Source organism: Phascolarctos cinereus, unplaced genomic scaffold, assembly GCF_003287225.1.
Source record: "Phascolarctos cinereus isolate Bilbo 61053 unplaced genomic scaffold, phaCin_HiC Scaffold_5;HRSCAF=322, whole genome shotgun sequence".
Taxonomy (NCBI): Eukaryota; Metazoa; Chordata; class Mammalia; order Diprotodontia; family Phascolarctidae; genus Phascolarctos; species Phascolarctos cinereus.
The window spans coordinates 29056909-29079626 of NW_027555958.1; the positions used below are offsets into that span (position 1 = coordinate 29056909).

Below are 22718 nucleotides of genomic sequence, written 5' to 3' on the forward strand. Positions count from 1 at the left end.
AGAATGGAGAACAAGGGAGGTGAAGGGATTGGCCCATCATCACACAGGGAGCAATTTTCAGTGGCAGAATTCAAACCCAGGTCCTCAGATTGTAGGATCTGTCCTTTTTTTACACTTTACCAAAAAGTACCACAACACTCTCCCCCAAAGCAGAGGCAGAGAACCAAGTCAAAAAGCACTGGGAAGATTGCCTGGCTGCTGAGAAGCCCCCTGAATGCCAGCTCTTTGCTGGCTGGGTCATGGCTCCTACCCACAAAGTCCCAGGAATGGACATTGACTGAAAACAGCAGGTTGTAAAGGGGCCCATGAAGGTAGTGGGCTATCACTGCATAGTGAGAAGGCATGATTACGGCCATAGAGGCAAGTCACCTCCTTTCATCTCCTGGAAACTGAGGGGGCCAGACTAGGGCAACTCTGAGATCTCTTTGAGCTTTACTCCTGGCTTGGCTCGGTTTGTTGGATGGAGGCTGGAAAACCACCACGAGCCCATGAGCCCATCATTCCAAAGTGCCCTTGCTGCTCTGGCTCCTGTGAATGTCTGCCTGGATTTCAATGCCCTCCCCTCTACAATGTGCAATCATCTCTCTCTGAAACCCTCCTCTCTAGTCAGGCCGTGCCCCAATCTGAGCTCATTCCGGCCTCCATATCTTTGCTCTGGCTTCTATCTATGTGGACTCCCCTTCCCACTCCTGTCCTTCTGCCTCATTTTTTTGAGTCCTACCCACCCCCACCCCCCCATCTTGAAGTCATTCCAAATTAGTTCTCTCTACAGTCTTCCCTCCGTTCTGAATTTGCCCTGAAACTGAATTGGCACTTTACCCCATGCCCCTGTATTTATAGCATCATAGGATTTTAAGTTGGAGGGGGCCGTTCTATGAGTCTAAATCTTCTTTCCCCCATTCAACCCAAAGTTCTCTGAGGACAGAATTGGTTTGCCTATATTCCTCTGGCATATCCCATAGTCCCTAGGATGGGCTCCTGTCCAAGGGTGGGTTCATGGACTGAATCAATACCTTGTGGAGATCAGCATACAGGGCTTCAGTGATTTCCTCTTCTCTCTCCTTCATCATCCTTTGGAGGTTTTCCAGCTGCTGGATCCGGAACTTCAAGGGCCGGGTTTTGCCAGAGTTGAAGGCAGCCCTGGCCCGCTGCACAGTCTCACTGATCTTACTCATGGTGTCTGAGAAAACAGGACCTGAAGAGACAGAAATGGCTTTTTAGAGACTGAAAATGAAAAAGATCATCTTTTCCATTCAGCTCAATCCAGCAAACACTTCTCAGGGGAATGTTATGCTCCAGGTCCTGTATGAAGTATGTCAGGGATGGGAAGACAAAAACCAAAACCAGCACCTGACCTCAAGAGGCTTACATTCTACCGAGAGTCTGCAATGTGGGCACAGATGGGTAAAAATGAAATAATTTTGGGGTACTAACAACAGGGAGGGATCAGGAAAGGCCTGGTGTGGGAGGTGGCCACTGAGCTGTGATAGGAGCTATATAAAGAGATGGAGGTGAGGAAGGAGGGCATGCTAGGAGTAAGGAAGAGCATATGCCAATGGATGGAGGCAGGAGATGGAATAGCATGTGTAGGAAATAGCTTGTAGGAGAGTTGGTTTGTTTTGGGGTTTTTTGTTTTTTAGGCAATTGGGGTTAAGTGACTTGCCCAGGGTCACACAGCTAGTTAAGTGTCAAGTGTTTGGTCAGAGGCCGGATTTGAACTCAGGTCCTCCTGACTTCAGGGCTGGTGCTTTATCCACTACCCCACCTAGTTGCCCCAAGAGTTGGTTTGGAACATAGAGTATGAGATGGAGATTCATGTAAATTAGCCTGAAAAAATAGGCTTCGTGAGGACATCATGGTATCCTGAGAGGAGCACTGAACTTGCCCAATGAGCTTGGATTTATGGAACCTAAGTCCAAAGTTGAACTGCTACTCACTCCCTATGACTTACCTATAGTCACACAGCTGGTAAGTGCAAGAGGCAGGATCTGAACCTAGGGTTTCCTGACCCTAGTCCAACACTCTACCTGCTATTCCAAGGAGTTCCTTAGAACAAGAAGAGAAGTAAGCATCTGAATCCAGATCTTGTAACTCCAAATCCGGGCTACATTCCAGTATACCCCATTGGGAAGAGCCAAGCCAATCCCCTTAGTTTCTAGAATAAAAGACTGAAGCCCAGAGAGGTGAAGCAGTTTGTCCCAGATCACACAGCAAATTTGTGACTGAGCTAGTCTCTCTACTCTCTGTCTGAGACACTTTCCACCAGGACATTGCATCTGTCAAACTGCCAACTACTAAGGCATAAGGAGAGACACACATCCCTCCCTGAATATGTACATGCACACATTGGAATCCAGGCAGCATGACAGATGAGTGGGGAAGACTTTGGGGGTGGGACACCTCCTTGGGACACTCTCATCTGCATCCTGGAAGTGGCTGCCTACTCTCACACTTCCTAGCTGTGTGACCTTGGGCAAGTCACTTCATTTCTCTGAGACTCAGGGGTGGCCCATTTCACTTTCTTCCCCACTCACCTGTCACTTTACCTGGATTTCCACCATTATGCATTCTTTTCAGTTGAGCATTGTCCTCCTCCAGAGGAGTCTCTCTTCAAATGCAGATGGCATGGACGGATGTGTGCATGTATGTGTTGAAGGAGGGATGTGCGTCTTTCCTTATACCTTAGTAGTTGGTGGTTGGAGAGAGGCAATGTCCTGGTGGAAAGTGCCTTTGGACACCTCTTGTTTTCGTTCATCTTTTGTTTTTGAAGAGGACCAATGAAAGTACATACCTCTCACAAGTACTGGTAATGTACAACAATCTTCCAGCATGACATCACACAGAATCATAGAAAGTAACAGAGGAGACCTGAGCAATCTTCTAGGCTTAACACTCTCCATTTTGCCACAAAGTTTCTCCAACCTACTTTTATTTCAACAGAATTTCATAGCTCAAAGCTGTTTATGGGTTTGGTCAACATAGTTCAAATAATCCCCACTTATCCCAAAGCCAATTTAATTAGGGAAGTGTCAACTGAGGATCATAAACAGAGAGGAATCCAGTTTGAAAAGCAAGGCTCCAGGGAACTCCAAGTCTGGAGATCTCACTTGGGGAGACAGCAAGATGGACGATAATCTGAGGGGTCGGCATAGAAGACACTTCTGTACATCTAAGAGTTAAGGGATTTTTGCCCTAACGATACTTTCCCCATGGTCTCAAACATTGGTTCCCACGTGTGTTCATGAATGCAGTCATTCTTGATAAACTTAATTATTTAAATTATTAATTAGTATACCATACAAACTATTAGAAAAAAATTTTTTTAGAAATAGGAAAGCTAAGAAAACCAGAAAAATGCAGCCAAAGTGAATAAAGACATTACCTTCTACAGTTTCTCTCAGGGACTGGAACTCTTTGCAACTGTTAGTCACTATCTCTCACACCTCTCTATTTAAAGTCTTTTTCTTCCCTCCTTCCACATCACAACTTGGCTCCAAACCCTGGAAATTTGCGTAACAGAGCAAAATTGGTATTTAAATGAAAGGGTGAAGCTTAAATCAGAACCCTACACTTTCTAGCCAGTCTGAGTATCGAGAATTAGCTTTTGGGTTATCTCATCTGCTCAATTCTGAAATGTGGCCATGTATCTTTAATGGGATGGGTAGGGCTAAGATGATGGGTTTGAAAAGAGAACTCTTGTTCGCTCATGGTGTGGGACCAATCTTTGATTAATTCAGCCTACTTGTGAGGATTTCCAGTTCTTCAAGGTACAGCTTGCCAGAGCAGTAACTTTGCTTTTTTCAAATCAGTTACATGAAGTCAGAAACATGCAAATCATAGGGTGTAAAATTCAAATCACATTCCCTCTGATCAAAGCATCATGGTCCCCAGTTACTATGTGGCTTACCCACGAGGGTGCAGTTGTGTTTGGGGAGCCTTTCAAGGTTAGGATGGACCCTGTTTTTATGCCTTGAAGATCTCAGGTAGTAGTCTTCTCCAAGACCTTTAATGCCCCCTCCTTCCTCAGAACTTATGTGTTGATTGGATCTCGAGTCCCTGACACAAGAGACCCAGTTCACTTTGGGAAGTATCTCTCACTAATTCTATGTGACTTTTACTGAAACCCAAGAGTTCCTCCTAGAAACATGAGAATTTTGTTTGTGACCGTCTCAAAATAGATTCCCTGCAAGCATTCAGGCTCACTAGATAACAGATATAGAATAGGCGCTATTTAGTTTGGCAGAAAAAGGCAGAAAGGGCTTATGCCCTGACCCCTTGACAATCAGGAAAACAGATCCTTTTCTGGAGGACATCAGATCTTTCTGTGAGGTTCTACCTCCTCCCTATATTGGTACAGTCCATATAACTCATAATACCAATGGAAGGCTAGGTTTGAGTGGTAGGGTGGGTGCAGGAGGAGGGGAGGGAGGGGCAGAGAACATATATTGGGAAATAATTGCACCTAAAAATCAAAATTCATCCACAAACCTTTGGTTTTGCTTTGCTTCATTGCATCAATTCATTAAAGTCTCCTTAGTTTCTCCAAGTTCCCCATATTCATTTTTTCTTACAGTTCAACAAAACTCATTACACTCTGGGGATTAAAATTGTCAAACCTATGATAAAAGAGACTGAGGCAGAGCTCTGAGCCAATGGTACATTATTAAAGGGTCCATGGTCCCTTCTAATGAAGTAGAACTCAGATCTTCCTCACGATTTGAGATATCCCCTTCTTTCAGGATCTTGTTTTTATGGGGTTTCCAAATATGCAAAAGAGGCGTGGTGAAATATAGAATCTCATTGGTTGATAGACCTTGCTCTTGAGGGCCAAAAATGACATATCAGTGGGGGGGGGGGGTGCACAGGTTGGACTAAGCATAGGGCCTCTCTAATGACTAAGTGATCATAAGACGGTCACCTGCTCATGTTGGACAAGAGAGAGAGGTCCAGAGGTACAAAAATAAATCGAGGGACTTTCCAAAGCATCAAGGTCTCTCATCCATGCTGGGATTGGACAAGGAATTTGAGCAAAACAGGATGTCGGAATTCTTGTGGTTGCACCAAGTGAACCTCATAATCTGGTAAACAAGTAGTAAACATTACATTAAAGTTCGAGGTCCACTATAAGAACCTATCTATCCTACATGATTTGTATAATATATCCAACTGATTGGACTAGAGTAGCAATCCAAATGAATTATTTCTTACAGTCCTCATGTACCATAATTTGTTCAGTCATTCCTTAATCAGTGGACAGCTTTGTTTGTAGTTTAGGGCTTCCACAAAGAGTGTTGGTACAAATATTTTGTTGTGCTTCGGACCTTCTTCTTTTTTCTTTTCTTTATCTTCTACTTCCATGAGCCATATGCCGGGGTGTGAAAGCTCTGGATCAAAGGGGAGTGATTTTTCTTGTTTGATTCCAAATCGCATTTCAGGGTGGCTGTACTGATCCACCAGCAGTGTATTGGTATGCCTATTTTCCCATAGCCTCTCCAGCATTGACTATTTCCATGTTTTGTCACTTTTATGAAGTTAATGCATATGAGTTGAAACCTCAAAGTCGTTTTCATTGTATTTCTCTTATTATTAGGGATTAGGAGAAATGTGTATCATTTGTTGGTGGTCGAGCTTTCTGCAGACACATTCATGCACTGTTGGTGGAGTTGTAACTGGTCCAGACGTTCTGGAAAATAATTTGGAACTTTGCCCAGAAACCTATTAAACTGTGCATACCCGGCTCATCCTGCCTTTTGTCCGGACTCTGAAGGAGAGAGTGAGGCTGACTTTGTGCAGCTCTGCCTCACTTAAATCCAATGATGTAACCCTCATGATGTCATCAAGAAGGAAGGCAGGACAACAACACATGATTCTACAGGAGGCCTCTACACAGAGAGAAGGACTCCAGAGCAGGTGTGGTGAGTTCAACCTTTGTCACACTTCTCTTTCCTTCTTCTTCCTTTCTATCAGAGTTAAGTGACTTGCCCAGGATCACCGAGCTGATTAGTGCCTGAGGCTGGAGTTGAACTCAGATCCTCCTGACTCCAGGGCTGGTGCTCTATCCATCACACCACCTAGCTGCCCTGTCCCACATACTTCTCACACGTGTCCCTCACTATTATTATGGTCTAAGTGTAGGCTTACTCCTCCCTTGAATGCTTTGTGTATTTGTGGGAATAAGTGAACCAGATCTTTTAGGAGAACATTTTGTATTCACAGTCTTTACCATGTGATCTGTGTATAGTAGCAGCTGCCCTCTGGGGACCCAACCTGCTAATTGGAACAGAAGTGGGGGAATGCTGCCATGTTCTTCTTCTCCTCCTGGAATTGTCTTCTGTTCTGGCCAGAAACTCTGAGGGCCTTCCCCTCCCAGATTAATACTCTTGTGATGGTAAACTAGGCCATCTTTTATCTCAATTCTTACTCAGCCCTTAATCATGGAATGGGTGTTGGCTTAGACAAACTGAGAAAGATTGGTCCCTTTGACCTGGTGATACCACAACTAGGCCAATACTGCAAAACAATCAGAAGAAGAGGGGAAGGTTCAAAACTACTTATAGCAGCTCTTTTCATGGTATCAAAGAACTGGAAACTGAGGGGATGCCCATCAACTGGGGAATGGCTGAACAAGTTATGGCATAGGAATGTGATGGAATACTACTGTGCTGGAAAAAATAGTCAATAGTGTCCATTGTTGCTGAGGTCGGGAAGGGTGAGGCTGGAGAAAAGACTGAGACTTGGCACTCCAAGATCTCTGGGAACTTTGGAGATGACCATTTCAGGTGAGTGAGAAGGTCAGGAACCAGATTCCAAAGGTCTGAGAAGTGACTGCCTTCTCTCTCCTCCAATGACCACACTTAGACTTATCAGTGTATTCTCCTCCCAGGAGCACTTCAGCTCCCTTGGGAACAGCGACTGAAGTGCCCAGTGCAGTGCCTGGCAAATAACAGCGGCTTAATAAATGCTTGGAGTGGACGGATTATACAAAGCTACCTATGTGCCTCGAAGGGAGGACAGGGGCATAAGTCTGGACCCAGAAAGGACCTTAGAGGCCATCAAGTCCAACATCCTTATTTTACAAATGGGGAAACTGAGGCCCAGGAAGGTTAAGCATCTACTTCTCAGTAGGTGCTAAATAATTGCTGTCTCCTTCCTTCCTTAAGTGACTCACCCAAAGTTACATAGGCATTGATTCCAGAATTGTAAAGGGATAAAGGGAAGAGAGAGAGAGAGAGAGAGAGAGAGAGAGAGAGAGAGAGAGAGAGAGAGAGAGAGAGAAAGGGAGCATCTGAATCAGGGCCTCTGACTTTTAAGCCAGTGCTCCTCATCTTTGACTCCCAGGAGACATATGCCTAGGTGTGAAATCTCTGGAGCAAGGGTATGAACCAGTTAGTGATTTTCCTTGTATGACTCCAAATCGCATTTCAGAGTGGCCGTACTGATCTATCACTATATTGGTGTACCTGTTTTCCCAGTCTCTCCGGCATTGATGGAAACCCATTATTTTCTGCCGTGCCCCAGAGTCATTCCTTAGAGGTTTGGAGAAAGTCCTGAATATGTTCTGTTTTACATTTTTATCAGTGACTTGTATCAAGTTGTAAGTGACATGTTTTTCAGATTTATGAAGGTTTGAAAGCTTGGGAGTGAGGGCTAAAATTCTGGACAGAACAGAAACCAGAAAGCTCCTCATATGGGCTGGAAGAATGCTCTGATTATATGGAAGAGAAGTTAGTTTTGCTCTTGGCCTCAGAAGGCACATGAGGGGCTGTCTCTGTGGGCAATAGGTTTCCCCTCCACTGGAAGACTTCAAGCAGGGGCTGGAGGACCACCTGTGGGAGATATTATAGAGATTATCCTAGTGTAGGTATGGGCTAGGCCTCTGAGGTAGGGATCAAGTCTGAAATTCTGGGATCCCAGGGGCAGCTAGGTGGTACAGTAGATATAGCACTGGCCCTGGAGTCATGAGGATCTGAGCTCAAATTTGACCTCAGACACTTATTAGCTGTGGACCCTAGACAAGTCACTTAACCCTGATTGCTTCAGAAACAAAAATTCTGGGATCCCAAAGCCCTCTTTTGCTCTCTAAAACCCTTTGATGGTACCCAATTGCCTACTGAGTAATATTCCAACTCCTTAACCCTGCACTCAGAGCCCTCTATAATCTGGTGTCATAAGTAAAATTCAACAAAGGTAGACCAAGGCAAGCTCTCTCCAAACAAGTTTACATCAATAGGGTGCAAACCTCCCAACAGAATGGGCCTAATGACTGCCTCCACTACTCTAAATTCAAAGAATTGGAGGTGCAATTCCTTTTTTTATAAGAAAAGAACAAAGAACAGAACAGAGAAGGTTAGGAAATCACACCATTGGTTTATGGGATTGGCATCATCATAGCAGTAAGGGATCATGACTGTTTACATTGAGGGAAGCATGAGTATACACATCCATGGAACCAGAACCACCCCTCTGTGTCTTAGAGGAAAGCTTTGTGGATTTATGGGACCCAGGTGCATCCCAAAGTCATTGATAGTAAAGTAGGTGTAGCAGACACAGGACTCTGGGAATGAGATAAGACCACCTTTATTTGGCTAGGATGAGGCTAAGACAGGATACGGTCAGCTTTTCAGCTCTCAAGGATAACACACAAATGTCATGGAGTTTCTCAAGAGCTAAAGTTATGAGGGATAACAAATTCCCTTAGCACAAAGTGATTTGCAGGTGGTGCTGGGACAACAATTCCCTTAGAATTAAAATGTTTCATGAGAGTGTGGAACCTCTAAACTTAGCTCAGAGTTTCTCTTTCATTAAAATTGATTGATTGGGAAACTAAACTTTTGGCATCTGTAAGAGAAAGACTGAGCTTCTTCACTCTGAGAGAAAGAAAAGGCTTAGGATTTTGTATCAAATACAGAATAGACTTGCAGAATTGAATATAAAATATCAAATCAGTATTTGAATTTCACACCAGTTCCCCTCAGCCTTTCTAGCCTTATCCCACATTGGTACTCTCCACATGTCCACCCTATGTGTCTATAGCCTAGCTGAGCTAGAGTTTTCACCATTTCCTTTATAGATGTCTCAAATGTTTCTGCCTCTCTTCCTGAGCTTACACCATTTCCTTTTCTGAGTAGATGGAAAATAAAGGGATAAATGCAAAGTTCTTCAGTAGGGACAAAGAAATCAACCACATGTGTACAGGTTGGGGAAGATGCGATTAGACAATCATTTGTAGAACAACAACAAAAAAGATACTAATCATCTTTTCCCACTCAGTGGTGCTCATTTGTCTTATAGAAATCATGTTTAGTTCTGGGCTTCCATCCAGCCCCATGTGGGCATATCTGTCAGAAGTTAATAGACATAGAGGCACAGGGAGACACTTGGACCCAACAGCACTGACTGATGTCTACCAACCAGGCTGCTGCCATACCTGTGGCACATGCAAGGGTTCTCTCTGGCAGATTCCTCTGCTCTTGGCTCCCCACAGACTTCCTGGATTTCCCTCCCAGGCAGGTGGCCAGGATATTGTGGAAAGAGAACAGGGCTTAGAATTATGAAATCGTAAATTTAGAGCTAGGAGGGACTTGAGAGGTCATTAGTCTGTCATCCTCATTTGGAGGGAGCCCAGGAAAGTAAAGTGTCTTGCCCAAGGTTGTATGTGTAAATATGTGACAGTCAGGATTTGAAGCCAGGTCCTCTGACTCTAAGTCCAGCTCTTTTTCTACTCTACTAAGTTGCTTCTTAAAGTAAAAGCTCTGGTTTCAAATCTTGACTCTGATACTTACTAATCATGAATACATCAGTTTGCATCTCTGAGCATCATTTTTTTTTCATCTCTAAAAGACCAGAGCTGAACAGAAAATTTGATCTTCAAATACAAGACTAAAGAGAAGCATAAAAAGGTAAACAGGAAAGGGGGGAAAAAAGGTTATTCAATAAGATTCAAACTGTTTTCTCTTCATGGGAACTGTATCTCTATAAAGGCAGTTAAAAAGACTATACATAGATAGAGAGTATGGATATAAGTTGCCTTTTATTTGATGATATAACAAAAATTAAGAGGTGAAAAAAAGGATTGTACTGGGAGAAGAGGAGAGGGAGAGGCAAAATAGGGTAAATTACATCACATGAAGAGGTGCAAAAGATACAGTCGAAGAAAAGAATGAAGGGGGTGAACATTGTTTGAAACTTACTCTCATCAGATTTGGCTCAAAGAGGGAAAAACAAACATACTTAGTTGGGTATAGAAATTTATCTCAACCCATGGGGAAATAGGAGAGGAAAGGAGAAAGAAAAAGGGAGGCTAATAGAAGGAAGGGCAGATTGAAGAAGACGGCGGTCAGAAGCAAAACACTGGTGAGGAGGGACAGGGTAAAAGGAGAGAGAAAAGTATAAACAGGGCGAAAAGTAGGATGAAGGGAAATACACAGCTAGAATTCATAATTGTGAATGTGCAAGGGACGAATTCTCCATAAAACAGATGCAGATAGCAGAATGGATTAAACACCAAAATCCTACAATACTTTGTTCACAAGAAACACATTTGAAGCAGAGAGATACACACAGAGCAAAGGTAAAAGATTAGAGCAGAATATGCTATGCTTCAGCTGAAGCAAAATAAACAGGGGTAGCAATCCTGATCTCAGACACAGCAAAAACAAAAATAGATCTAATTAAAAGAGATAAGGAAGGAAACCACATCTTGCTAAAAGGTACCATAGACAATGAAATAATATCGATACTAAACGTGTATGCACCAAGTGGTATAGCATTGAAATTCTTAGATGAGAAATTAAGTGAGTTACAATAAGAAATAAAACAGCAAAACTATACTAGTGGGTGACCTCAACAACCTCCTCTCAGAACTAGATAAATCTAACCACAAAATAAAAAAGAAAGAAGTTAAGGAAGTGAATAGAATTTTAGAAAAGTTAGCTATGATAGACTTCCGTGGAAAATTGAATGGGGATAGGAAGAAATAACACTTTTTTTCTCAGTGGTACGTAGCACCTACACAAAAAATTGGCCATGTATTAGAGTATAAAAACATCACAATCAAATGCAGAAAGGCAGAAATATTAAATGCAACTTTTTCAGATCATGATGCAATAAAAATTACATGTAAAGAAGGGCCATGGAAAGATAGAGTAAAAACTAATTGGAAACTCAATAATCTAATCATAAAGAAAGAATGGGTCAAACAACAAATCATAGAAAAAACCATCACCCATGATTACGGAGGCTTCCTTGGCATCCAGAGAGGGATTAGAAAGACTTCTTTGAATGGCAAAGACATGCAAGAGTCGTAGAAGTGAAAGGAAACTCAGAGGCCATCTAACTCAAGCTCTTCATTTTACAGATGAGGAAACTAAGGCCCATTGGGGTGTACAGGGGGTAAGCAATTTTCCCAAGATTACATAGCTAGTAAGAGTTAGACTTGAACCCAGATGCTCTGAATCCTGAGTCAGAGTTCTTTCCCATGTACCATCCTGCCTCCCCAGTGTCTCTATATTCTAGGATGATGGACAGGTTCCAGGTTCTTGAGGAGAAGAGGAATTCATGTCTTTACTGACAAAGGAGAAAATTCATTCATTTGTGCATTCAACAGGTTCTTTATTGAATAAATGATCTGTGCTCAGTACTGTGCTAGGCACTAAGGGGGGTATACAAAAAAAGTAAGCTGATGCCTGCCCTTGAGGAGCTTCCAGTCTAATAGGGAAGAAAAAAACGCAGGACCCTAGAACAGCTAACTAACAACCCAAAGGAATCTATGCTAAAGCCAAGGGTCAGGTAAAGACAGTAGATGCTCCAGAAGTCCCAAGGAGCAAGGTGTCCAAGCTGGAGGGTGGGGTGGCCTGGGTAGGCTTCCCAGAGGAGGTGACATTCAAGCTGCTAATTGAGGGAAGGGTAGGATTGCTTAAGGCAGGGAGAAGAGAGGGGAGAGGTTGGGAGCACAGCAGGGGTGAAAGTTCAGAGCTAGGACTGAAATGGTGGGCTTCCAGCTATCAGTTTTCCCCAGTGGGCAAAGGACCATGGCCACCTCCTCACTTGAGTGAGGCCTGTGAAGAAGGGAAAAGGGGAGAGGTGATTAGAGAGGGGATTGGAGTCCCTCCATAGCTCCCCACCTCTGTCAGGGAAAGTCACAGGCTCATAGGATCAGAGCTGGAAGACACAGAGGCCATCCAGTCTAAACCCCTCTCCTCTCTGAGCTCTGCCCAATTTCTGGCCTCCTCTTCCTCCCAGACTAGGACCATCTTTCTCTGGGTCTATGTGAGATGCTCCAATGGTACTGTCCCTGTCAGAGGCATCTCTTCCAAGAACTCATGGTGTAATCCCATGCAACTCTCTTAGCCTCCCCAAGCATCCATTTCCTACTCTTTAAAATGAAATGCCAAAACTGAATAATCTCTCCAAGGTCACCTCCAACTTCTCTGTGGCTTTCACCAAAAGAAGGATCACCCCTGGAGATCAGATTTTCCTCCTGCATCTTTTTGATCAATATTAGCCAATGATGCATTGATTTTGTTGAAGTTATTTTGTTGCTGTTTTTTAAATAGCCTTTATTTTCTATTTTAGCTACATCTCCTCTAATTTTCAAAATTTCCTTTTACTTTGTTGTTGTTCAGTCATCAATCACATCTGACCCATTTGTGGTTTTCTTGGCAAAGATACTGGAATGGTTTCTCAATACCTTCTCCAGGTCACTTGACAGATGAGCAAACTGAGGCAAACAGGGTTCAGTGACTTGCCCAGGGTTACACAGCTAGTAAGCATCTGAGGCCTGATCTGAACTAGGTCTTCCTGACTCCAGGCCTCATGTTTTATTCACTGAATCACCTCACTTTCATTTACCTTGGATTTATTTGTTCATCTAACTTTTTAAATTCTAGATTCAGCTCCTTAACATCGTTCTTGCCTGTTTTGTTCATGTAACTTTCTAGAGAGAGAATTTTTCCCCAAAGGATTGTTTTAGCTGCATCCCAGAAATTTTGGTATATAGTCTCATCATTATCATTTTCTTTTTCTAAATAAAAAAATTATTGGTATATTTTGTTTATATGTCACTATCATTTCCCAAGGTATCTCTCCTTCTCCCCTTCCTAGAGAACCATCCCTAATAATATGTAATAGAGAGAGAAAAAGAGAGAGAGAGAGAGAGAGAGAGAGAGAGAGAATAAAAAGTTCAACAAAATTAATTAACATACTGAAAAACCTAATTCTATTTTTAAACCTTGTTCTTTTTCATAACATTATTAACTATTACCTAGATTTATTCTTGACCTATCCATTATTCAGAATGTCATTATTAAGTCTTTTTTTTCTTTTGTTCTCTATATTTTCTTGTACTATGGTCTGTCAAAGAGATACTTAGTATTCCTGGATTGTTTTGCTTTTGTTTTAACATTTATTTATCCATTCTCTGTGCCCTGGTACATGGTCTATGTACATGTGGTCCTGAGAAAAAGAATCAAAATCTTTGAAAAAACCAGCATTTCGTTTCCTTGGTCAATTCTGTACTCTTTTCGTTTGGTTTGTTTCTCTTCTGTTTTTCACAGTTTACTCTTTTAAGTTTACTACTCAGCCCCAGAATGGTGGCCAGACTCCAGGCTTCTCCTGGCTCTTTGGTGAATGTCTCAAGGATAAGAAATCCCTCTTTGTCACCTTTCTTCTCCCTGCCAGGCAGAAGATCTGAGCTCTAATCTTGGCTAGGCAGAAGATCTGAGCTCTAATCTTGGCTAGGCACTAACTCAAGGTGTGACTTTGAACACATCACTTCACTTTCTCTGTAAATGGAGAGTTTGGGTTAGATAGCCTCTCAAAAGCCTTCCCCTTCTAAATCCATGGTCCTATAACTAACGAGGTCCCTCTCAGCTCTGACATTCGAGGGTTCTCTCACCTTGGCAGGAAAAGGTGGGAATCGCACTTTGTCAGAGTCCTCCTTCTTCAGAGGCTTGATCAAGCAGGACCTGCGGTGGGAGAAGATCTCAAAACTCTTCTTACCGTGATAAGATCCCATGCCACTGTCACCTGCAAGGAAGCCAGAAAAGCCATGTGTGTTTGGGGGAAGGGGCAGCCTTGGACAGGCAGCTCACAGGTCATAGGGATGCTTACTCTTCCCCTCTGCCCTGTCTCTGCATCACACACATCTCCTTCCCTTTCCTTCTCCCTCTCTTCTCCATCTTCTTCCCTTTCCACCTCTCTTCTCCTCTTCCTCCTATATCTCACTCTGGGTTCTCTTCCTTTTCTGCCCCCCCCCATTGGGAAGCATCCAGGTGAAATAGTGGTAACTACAACAACAACAGAAGTAATAATAATAACCACTTCTACATTTCCATTTAAGGTCTGTAATGGCTTTTATACATGTGACCTCATTTTGATCTGATCTTCACCATAACCTGGAGAGGTAATCCTCTCCATCCTAAATGGGAATGTGGCTTCTCATCCATCTTTTTTGGGGGTCCCATGGCCATATGTACTGTATTCTCTGGGGTCAGAAGGAAGGGCAAGGAATGAGCAGGAGTCAGAGGGGACAGGGTCTCACCTACACCACCAAAGGGTAGAGTGTGGACACCCAGATGGACTATCACATCATTGGCAGTCACACCTCCACTGGAAGTCTCTGCAATCATCTTCTTGATGACCTGGAAGGCAGCATCAAGATTCATTTATAAAATGGACCAGAGACCCTCGAAGGCTCCTTCCAGTTCTAGTTCTATAACCCAGTTTTGCCAGGAAAGGGGCCATAGCTGTGGGCTCAGAAGAGTAAGAGGCAGTGTGGTCCAATGGGAAGACCACTGGATTTGGAGTCTGAGGACCTGGATTTAAATCCTGGCTCTGTTCCTCCTTGGCTCTGTGACCTTGGACAAGTCCCTGTCCCTCTCTGGGCCTCCCTTATAAGATCCCTTGCAGCTTTGACCTTCCATATTTGGTGAGCTCCCACACAACACATACTAGCTTAGGATTCCTGGTGACAGACTAACCCAGAGCTCCTGAGGACAAGAGAGAAGCAATTTCCTACTGGAAAGCAGAGAGGGGCTAGCCAGGCTACTCTGTCCTTTCCCCAGAGCCACACCCTCTCTTCCAGGCAGCAGAGGCTGCCCCTCCAAAGTGAAGGCAGGTTCACAAATAGCATGGCACAGTGGGAAGTCTGCTGAACTTGGAGAAAGAAGACCTGGATTCAAATCTAGCCTCTTCTACTTAGTAGCTTGGGCATATCTCTGAGCCTCAGTTTCCCCAACTATAAAATGAGGGGTTGGACAAGGAAGGTCTCTTCAAGCCCTAGACCTCTGATCTTGTTACTCTAGGTGAGGGAAGCTGTTAACCTACCCAGGGGTTTGGATTCCAGTGGGGGTTAAGGCTAAGAATTAGAAGTTAAAGCTAGGGCTAAGAGCCCATGTAAAATAATGAGGAATACATTAAATGTGGAGTCAGAAGAACTGGGTCCAAGTCTCCCATCAGCCAGTGGAAAGGCTCCTGGAAGTCAAGGGGCAGGAGTTGGAATCCCAGCTGTGCTATCTATATTACCATAAAAGAATAAGCATTTGTATAGTACCTACTGTGTTCCAGGTACCATATTTATAGATGTTATTTCATTTAATACTCACAATAATCTTGTGAGGTTGGTGCTACTATTATCCCCACTTGGAAGCAGAGGTTAAATGGCTTACCGGGGTAACATAGCTAGTAAGTATCTTGAGGTCCAATTTGAACTCAGGTCCTCCTGACTCCAGAGCCAGTGTTCTATCCACTGCATCACTTAGCTGCCCCACCAGCTACCTCTTAATAGACAAGTTTCTTCATCTCTCCAGGCCTCAATTTCCTCCTTCATAAAAATGACACTGTTAGATCATTCCTGAGATCTCTTCAAGCTCTGGAGCTAGAATCCTGTGATACATTCTGGGTGTGACTCTGGGTGACTCTAGCCAAGTTTTTTCCTCAGTAAAATGAGATTCTCCATCTCTGCCTCACCATCTGCCTCTCAGAGTGGTGGAAATCAAAGATCTTTGCACACTGGGAAGTATTGTAGGAACAAGTATTGCTCTTAGAGATAAAGATTAGTGCCTGGGTAGGGATTAAGGGCTGGATGTGGAAAAGAAGATAGAGAAAGACTGAGGACTTGAATTTTCCAGGCTTTGTGGCAGTACTTAGGGCAGTCCCCTCCCTTGCTCTGTGATTCACCTCAAATAGAGCTGAGAATGGGGACCCATCTCCCAGGCTTTGGGTGGGGCCACCCTGCAGAACTGCTAAAAGGACACCTGGGAAAAGCCTAGCACATTTCTCTCACATGCAGAGGCTTGGGGTGGGGGCAGAGGGCTCACCCTGTAGGGCATTGAGGAACCCGGTGAGTAGAGATGGCATTGGATGGTGGAGATGGGCCCTCAGGAGGACAGGCCAAGCAATACTCCCTGCCCCATGCCCAGTGCTATCACCTTATTAAATTTTTTATGGAAAGAGTTCAGGCAAATACAAAGGTGTTTTTGATTTTTTTCTTGGGAGGAATGGGGTAAGGAAGGAGGGAACTGGATGATGGGGAAGGTTAAACCCAGATCATAATACAGGGTCTTCAAAAAGTCTTAGTGCTACTAACGCTTACATTTGCATTGTCTTTTAGGACACCCAGTATGGCCTTGTCCCAACTTTCAGCTCCCCTATTATCCCGAAAGGATAAAATAGGCATGACCAAGGGAGAGTGGGTAGGAGCCTGAGGAGAATACTTATGGAGCACTTTCATATCTATTACCTGATTGTCATTGAGTCGTGTCTAACTCTGCAGGACCCCATTTGGGGTTTTCTCGAAGAACATACTAGAGTGGTTTGCCATTTCCTTCTCTAGCTCATTTGACAGATGAAGAAACGAGAAACAGTATGAAGTGGCTTGCCCCAGGTCACACAGCCAGTAAGGGTCTGAGGTCAGATTTGAACTCAGGAAGATGAGTCTTCCTGCCTCCAGGCCTCATGCTCCATCCGCTGCACCACCTAGCTGCCCCAGGCTTGTAAGAACCCAGTATTGCCTTTATTACACAGCTCTGCCTTCAATGCCACACAAAGCTAGAATGGCACTCAATGTTCTGGATGCCATTCAGGTCCCAGGTGCTCTGGGGTAGAGCATTTGACTTCAGTTTGAGGAAAGGGAGCCTTGGCAGCCTGAGTGAGTATATTGTGGGGGAGGTGAGCATAGAGAGTCAGGGGAGGGTCCCTAGTATTTGTTACCTGGTCATTGTTAGAAAACACATAGAGAGCCAAGGGCTTGGGCCGCTCATTGATGAACTGGATGGCTTCGTCCAGGCTCTTCACACAGATGATGGGGAGAACAGGCCCAAAGATTTCTTCCTGCATCACCTGAGACCTTGGGTCAACGTCAGTGAGAATGGTGGGGGCTACAAAGACCGAGAAACAAAGCAGGTACTGGAGTAAGAAACCCTGGGGTTCCCCCATTCTTCACTCCTGCACAGCCCACCCAGACACACCCAGCCAGCTAGCCTTTCAAAGCACTTTCTCAACCAATAACCAATAATACATTGGCGAGTGTGGCCGAGTGGGTAGAGAATTGACCTTGGAATCAGAAAGACTCGTCCCTCTGCCGCATGCTGCTGGCTTGGTGACCCTGGGCAAGTCACTTAACTTCCTAATGGTTCAGTCAGTCAATCAACTAGCTATTATTAGGCATCACCTATGTGCTAGGCACTAAACTTAGGGATAGGGGTACAAAGAAAGGGAAAAAAACCCATCAAGCCACACCCTCCAGGAGCTCACAATCCAGTGGAGGAGACATATGAAAACAATTATGTTTCATTAGATTGTAAGACCCTTGAGGGCAAGGACTCTCTTTCATCTCCTTTTGTGTCCTGTTAGCACAGGGCCTGGCACAGAGTAGGTGCTTAATAAATTTTTATTGCATTATATTTTTACTTTATGGAAACAAGATCTAGACAGAGTAAATGGAGGGAAGGGGAATCTCAGAGGGGCGGTACTAAGGATGAAGGAAGACTAGGAAAGTGTTCTTGTAGAAGGTGGGATTCTAGCTGAGACTTGAAGGAATCCCAGAGGTAGAGAAGAGGAGGAAGAGCATTCCAGGCACAGGAGGCCGCCAGGGAAAATGCCCAGAGTTGGGGAGTGGGGTATCATGAGTAGGGAATATATGGAGGTGAGTGTCTCTGAATCGAATGGTACAAGGAAGGAGGAAGGTGTAAAAAGACCAGGAGGGTAGGCTGTCCCAGGCACTCTCTAAACTGATGTCACAGAGGGGGCTGTGAACAATCCCAGATGCTGTCCCAAACAGCCTGCCAGCATTCCCCAACATCTGTCTGTTGGATTCTGAGATGACCGTGACAACAAGGCAGATCTCCAACTGTGCCTTGGGGGCCCCTTCATCTTTTTCCATCTCCCTGCCAGCAACAGCATCAAGGAAGTCAGACTGGGTGAGCCCACAGGGGATGCTCTGGAGACCTCAAGCCAATGCGGACAACATTAAAAACAAACAAAAAAGGGGTGGGGGTTTGAAATAAAAGACATAGGTCCATGGATTTCTTGTGGCCTGAGTTGAGTATTATGAGCGCTGAGTCACCTGTTCCCAAGCTTCTACCCACAGAAAGAGAAACAAACTCTGGGGAAAATAACTCCACCGCCCCACCCCACCCCCCATCTGTCCTGAATTAATTAAAGAAATCAAGTGCAAAGCCCAGGCAGCACAGGTTAAGGGTCCTACAGTGGGGGCACACAGGAGAATACTAAGGGTGCAGCCAGGGTAGGAAAAGGGGGATGTGGTATGGGGTGCAAAAGTAGAAGGATGAAGTACTTGGAGTCAGAGGAAGTGGGTTGGCCTGGCTCTGAAGTCTGCCACTTCTGTGACCTTAGGGAATATAATTCCTCTCCCTGAGCCTCAGTTTCCTCTCCTGTAAAATGAGAGGTTGGGGAGGCACAGTAGTATGTTGGAAATTTCAAGCCCTGGATTCAGAATCATGGATCCTAGGTGGTCCCTCCTCTTGAAGAAATCTAAGAGGGATGGGAACTGAGCCTGGTGGGAGCCAGCTCTGCATTGTGGTGGAAGCCCAATGGATACTTCTGTACTCCTCCCCGTCCATGCCCTCAGTGTGATCAGCCTCAAGATCCCAGCCAAGTTTTTGTACCTTCTGCCTCATTTCTGCCGTGGGGCTGTGTGGACACAGGAAGACACTGCTTCTGGAAGAGGCTGGACGGACCTACACACATGTGTTTATGTAACCTAACCTTCCTTCCTTTTCCTCCTGTCCACTTCCCCTCTAAACCCCACCCTGGGCCAACCAATGCCCCTTATGTGAGCAGTCTAAGATGGAAAGAATTTGCTATTAAGAATGCCCTTGGCTATATCCCAAAGAGATCAAACAAATGGGAAAAGGACCCACATGTACAAAAATATACATAGCAGCTCTTTTTGTGGTGGCAAAGAATTGGAAATTGAGAGGATGCCCATCAATTGGGGAATGGCTGAGCAAGTTGTGGTATATGAATGTAATGGAATACTGTTGTGCTATAAGAAATGATGAACAGGCTGACTTCAGAAAAACCTGGGAAGACTTATATGGTCTGATGCTGAGTGAAGTGAGCAGAACCAAGAGGACTTTGTACACAATACTAGCCACGTTATGCAATGACTAAGAATGTTAAACTGAACCCTTCTCAGCATTACGAGGACCTAAGACATCTCCAGAGGCCTTGGGATGGAAAATGCTGTCCACATCCAAAGAAAAAACTATGGAAGTCGAATTGCTCTCACTTATTTTTACCTTCTGTTGAGTTTTGTTTCATCTTTCTGATGGTTCCTCCTATTGGTTTTAATTTTTACTTACAACTTCACCAATGTGGAAAATACGTTTAATGGGTATGTAAATGTAAAGCCTATGTCAGATTGTGCATGATCTTGGGGAGGGTGGGGGGGAGAAAAAGGGAGAAAAATTTTCAACTCAAAAGCATATGTAAAAAAAAACATTTAAAAAAAATTTTTAAAAAATAAAAATTTAAAATGAAAAAAAAGGAATGCCCTTGGAGGGGGGGAGGGGCAACTAGATGGCACAGTGGATAGAGCACAGGTCCTGGAATCAGGAGGACCTGAGTTCAAATTTGGATTCAGACACACAACACTTACGAGCTGCGTGACTCTGGGCAAGTCACTTAATCCCAAATGCCTCCCCCCCCAAAAAAAAAAAAAGAATGCCCTTGGGGCAGCTAGGGGACCCAGTGGATAGAGTACTAGCCCTGAAGTCTGGAGGACCTGAGTTCAAATTCAAGCTCAGACACTTACTAGCTGTGTGACCCGGGGCAACCCCGGGGCAAGTCACTTAACCCTGATTGCCTCAAAAAAAAAATTCCCTTATAAGAAAGAACTAACAAGCACACATATTTCCCCATGGAATGTAAGCTTCTCAAAGACAGAACTTGGTTTTGTTTTTGTGCTTGTCACATGGGCATAGGAATAGGGAACAGATCTGCAATTTCATTAGTATTGAGAATTCCTCCGAGGGAAAGAAACTTTTCTACTTGCTCAGTTATTAGTCTTAGAAAGTCACTGAAAAATAAGAGGCTAAATGAGTTGCCCTGGGCCACACAGCCATTATTCAGGTCTTCTGGCTCCAAGGACAGCTTTGTGTCCATAACACCTTGATGCACAAAGTAGGTTCATAAATGATTGACTGCCTGATGAATTGAAATGTTGAGTTGGGTTATGGGAACACTGACTGGACTGGTCAAGCATCAAGATAGATGGCAGGACAAGAGACAGAGACAGAGACAGAGAGAGAGAGAGAGAGAGAGAGAGAGAGGAGGGAGAGAGAGAGAGGGAGAGAGAGAGAGGGAGAAACAAAGAGGGGGAGAGAGAGAGGGAGGGAGGGAGAGGGAGACAGAGACAGAGAGACAGAGAGATAGAGAGAGAGGGAGAGAGAGAGAGGGAGAAAGAAAGAGGGGGAAGAGAGAGAGAGGGAGGGAGGGAGAGGGAGACAGAGAGGGAGAGAGGGAGAGGGAGACAGAGAGACAGAGAGACAGAGAGACAGAGAGAGAGGGAGAGAGAGAGAGACTTTCATCTTTGCAATACTTAGATCTGTTCTCAGACAATTAAGTAGCACCACACCCCAATTTCTAGGTCATCTAAAGGGGCAGAGATATCTAACCCATTTGCGCTGAACATTGGTGCCAAAGTCATCCTTTCTATCAGCTGGTCCTGGCACTTCCAGAAAACCTGCCTTGGCCTTAAGAAAATGGAGATTCCACCACAAAAGGAAAACAAAACAACAAAAACAAAACCCTGCTGATTCTCTAAGGGCTCAACCAAATGCTTAATCCTTCAGCTCCCTCCCTCCTATCCTGCCCAAAGCCACAGTCACAGGGCAGGGGGTAGAAATAGGCCAGGCCTGGAGGGCAACAGCGCCAAGGACCACACTGGGGGGGGCAGAGCTGCCCCCATCTCAGCCCCCCTCAACACAATCAACCAACGTTAATTAAGCACCTGCCTAAATACTACGCAATTAAAAACACAAACTTACCTCTTCACAGTAAAGGGAAAGCGAAGGACAGTGAGAACCCACCTATATAGCGAGAGGCCTCATCTCCATTCCCTCCATATGCCACCTTCTGTCCCTCAATTAAGCTCATCACCCTTTTGAAGTGACGGCTGTTGACCATTCTTCCATAGTCATGAGAACTTTTGGCATCATCTCCATAGAATTCCTTTGGGAAAGAAGCATGGTGTTAAAAGAGTTCATGATCAAATGCACAGAAACTCATTTTTCAATAGTTCAGATACAAAAACCACTCCTTAAAATGCTGATTTGTAGAGGGGGCCCTGACCTGCATTGATAGAGAGTGTTCGCTCACCTGGAATTTCCTTCTACTCAATGAAATCACAGGTCCAGGCCCCATCCCTATTCCTAGGATGTAAGTTCCTTGAAAGCAGGAAGTGACTCTGACTTTTTCTATTTGTAACCCCAGTGCATGTGGCACATTGTAAGCACTTAGTAAATGCTTTTATTTCATTCATTCATTTGTTCATTCATCTATTTATTCCTTCATAGAATAGTTGTGTAGCTGTGGACCCAATTTCAGTGAATGTCTGTAGCTGCTAAGAATAACTGAGGATTTAGAGCTGAAAGGAACATTATTTATCACCCAGTCCAACCCCCTCACTTTACAGATGAGGAAACTGACGCCTAGAGTTGTGACCAAGTTCACATAGGTAGTAAGACTCCTAGGCAGAAAAGGAACCTATATCTTTGACTCCAAACCTAGTGGTCTTTCCCTTGCATTCCCTGCCTTTCAGGAAGAGAATCCATTCTTCCCATTACTTTATGTTTATTGTGCAACAGACAAGGCTGATGTCTTGTTTTTCAGCTTTCATTACATTGTGTGACTTTGGATGGGTTACTTTATCTCTTTGGGCTGCAAGTATTGATCTATCTGCCTGCCTATCTATCCTTCTACTCATCCATCATCTATCTATCTATTTAGCTATCCTTCTATATGTCTCTATCTATGTAACTATTTAATCATTTATCAATCTATCTATCCTTCTATCCATCTATCATCTATCAATCTATTTTTCTGTCTATCCTTCTAGCTATCCATGTATCTATCAATCTATCCTATCCTATCCTATCCATCCAACCATCCATCCATCCATCTATCTATCTGTCTGTCTATCCTTCCATCTCTATGTATCTACATATCTTTTTAATCATCTATCCATTTACCTGCCT

General features: G+C 44.1%; 1 protein-coding gene across 1 annotated transcript in view; it reads right to left on the bottom strand.

The window, feature by feature from the left end:
• Positions 1–11636: 11636 nt before the first annotated feature.
• LOC110222150 (aldehyde dehydrogenase, dimeric NADP-preferring-like) overlaps positions 11637–22718 on the bottom strand; it is a 29874-nt gene continuing 18792 nt past the window's right edge. The window contains exons 7-11 of the mRNA XM_021007018.2: positions 21552–21693; positions 17209–17375; positions 14540–14639; positions 13895–14025; positions 11637–12056 (exon numbers count right to left, since the gene is read on the bottom strand). Coding sequence (XP_020862677.1) covers positions 12042–12056; positions 13895–14025; positions 14540–14639; positions 17209–17375; positions 21552–21693 — 555 coding nt within the window. The 3' untranslated portion in view covers positions 11637–12041. The remainder of the gene's footprint in view (positions 12057–13894; positions 14026–14539; positions 14640–17208; positions 17376–21551; positions 21694–22718) is intronic.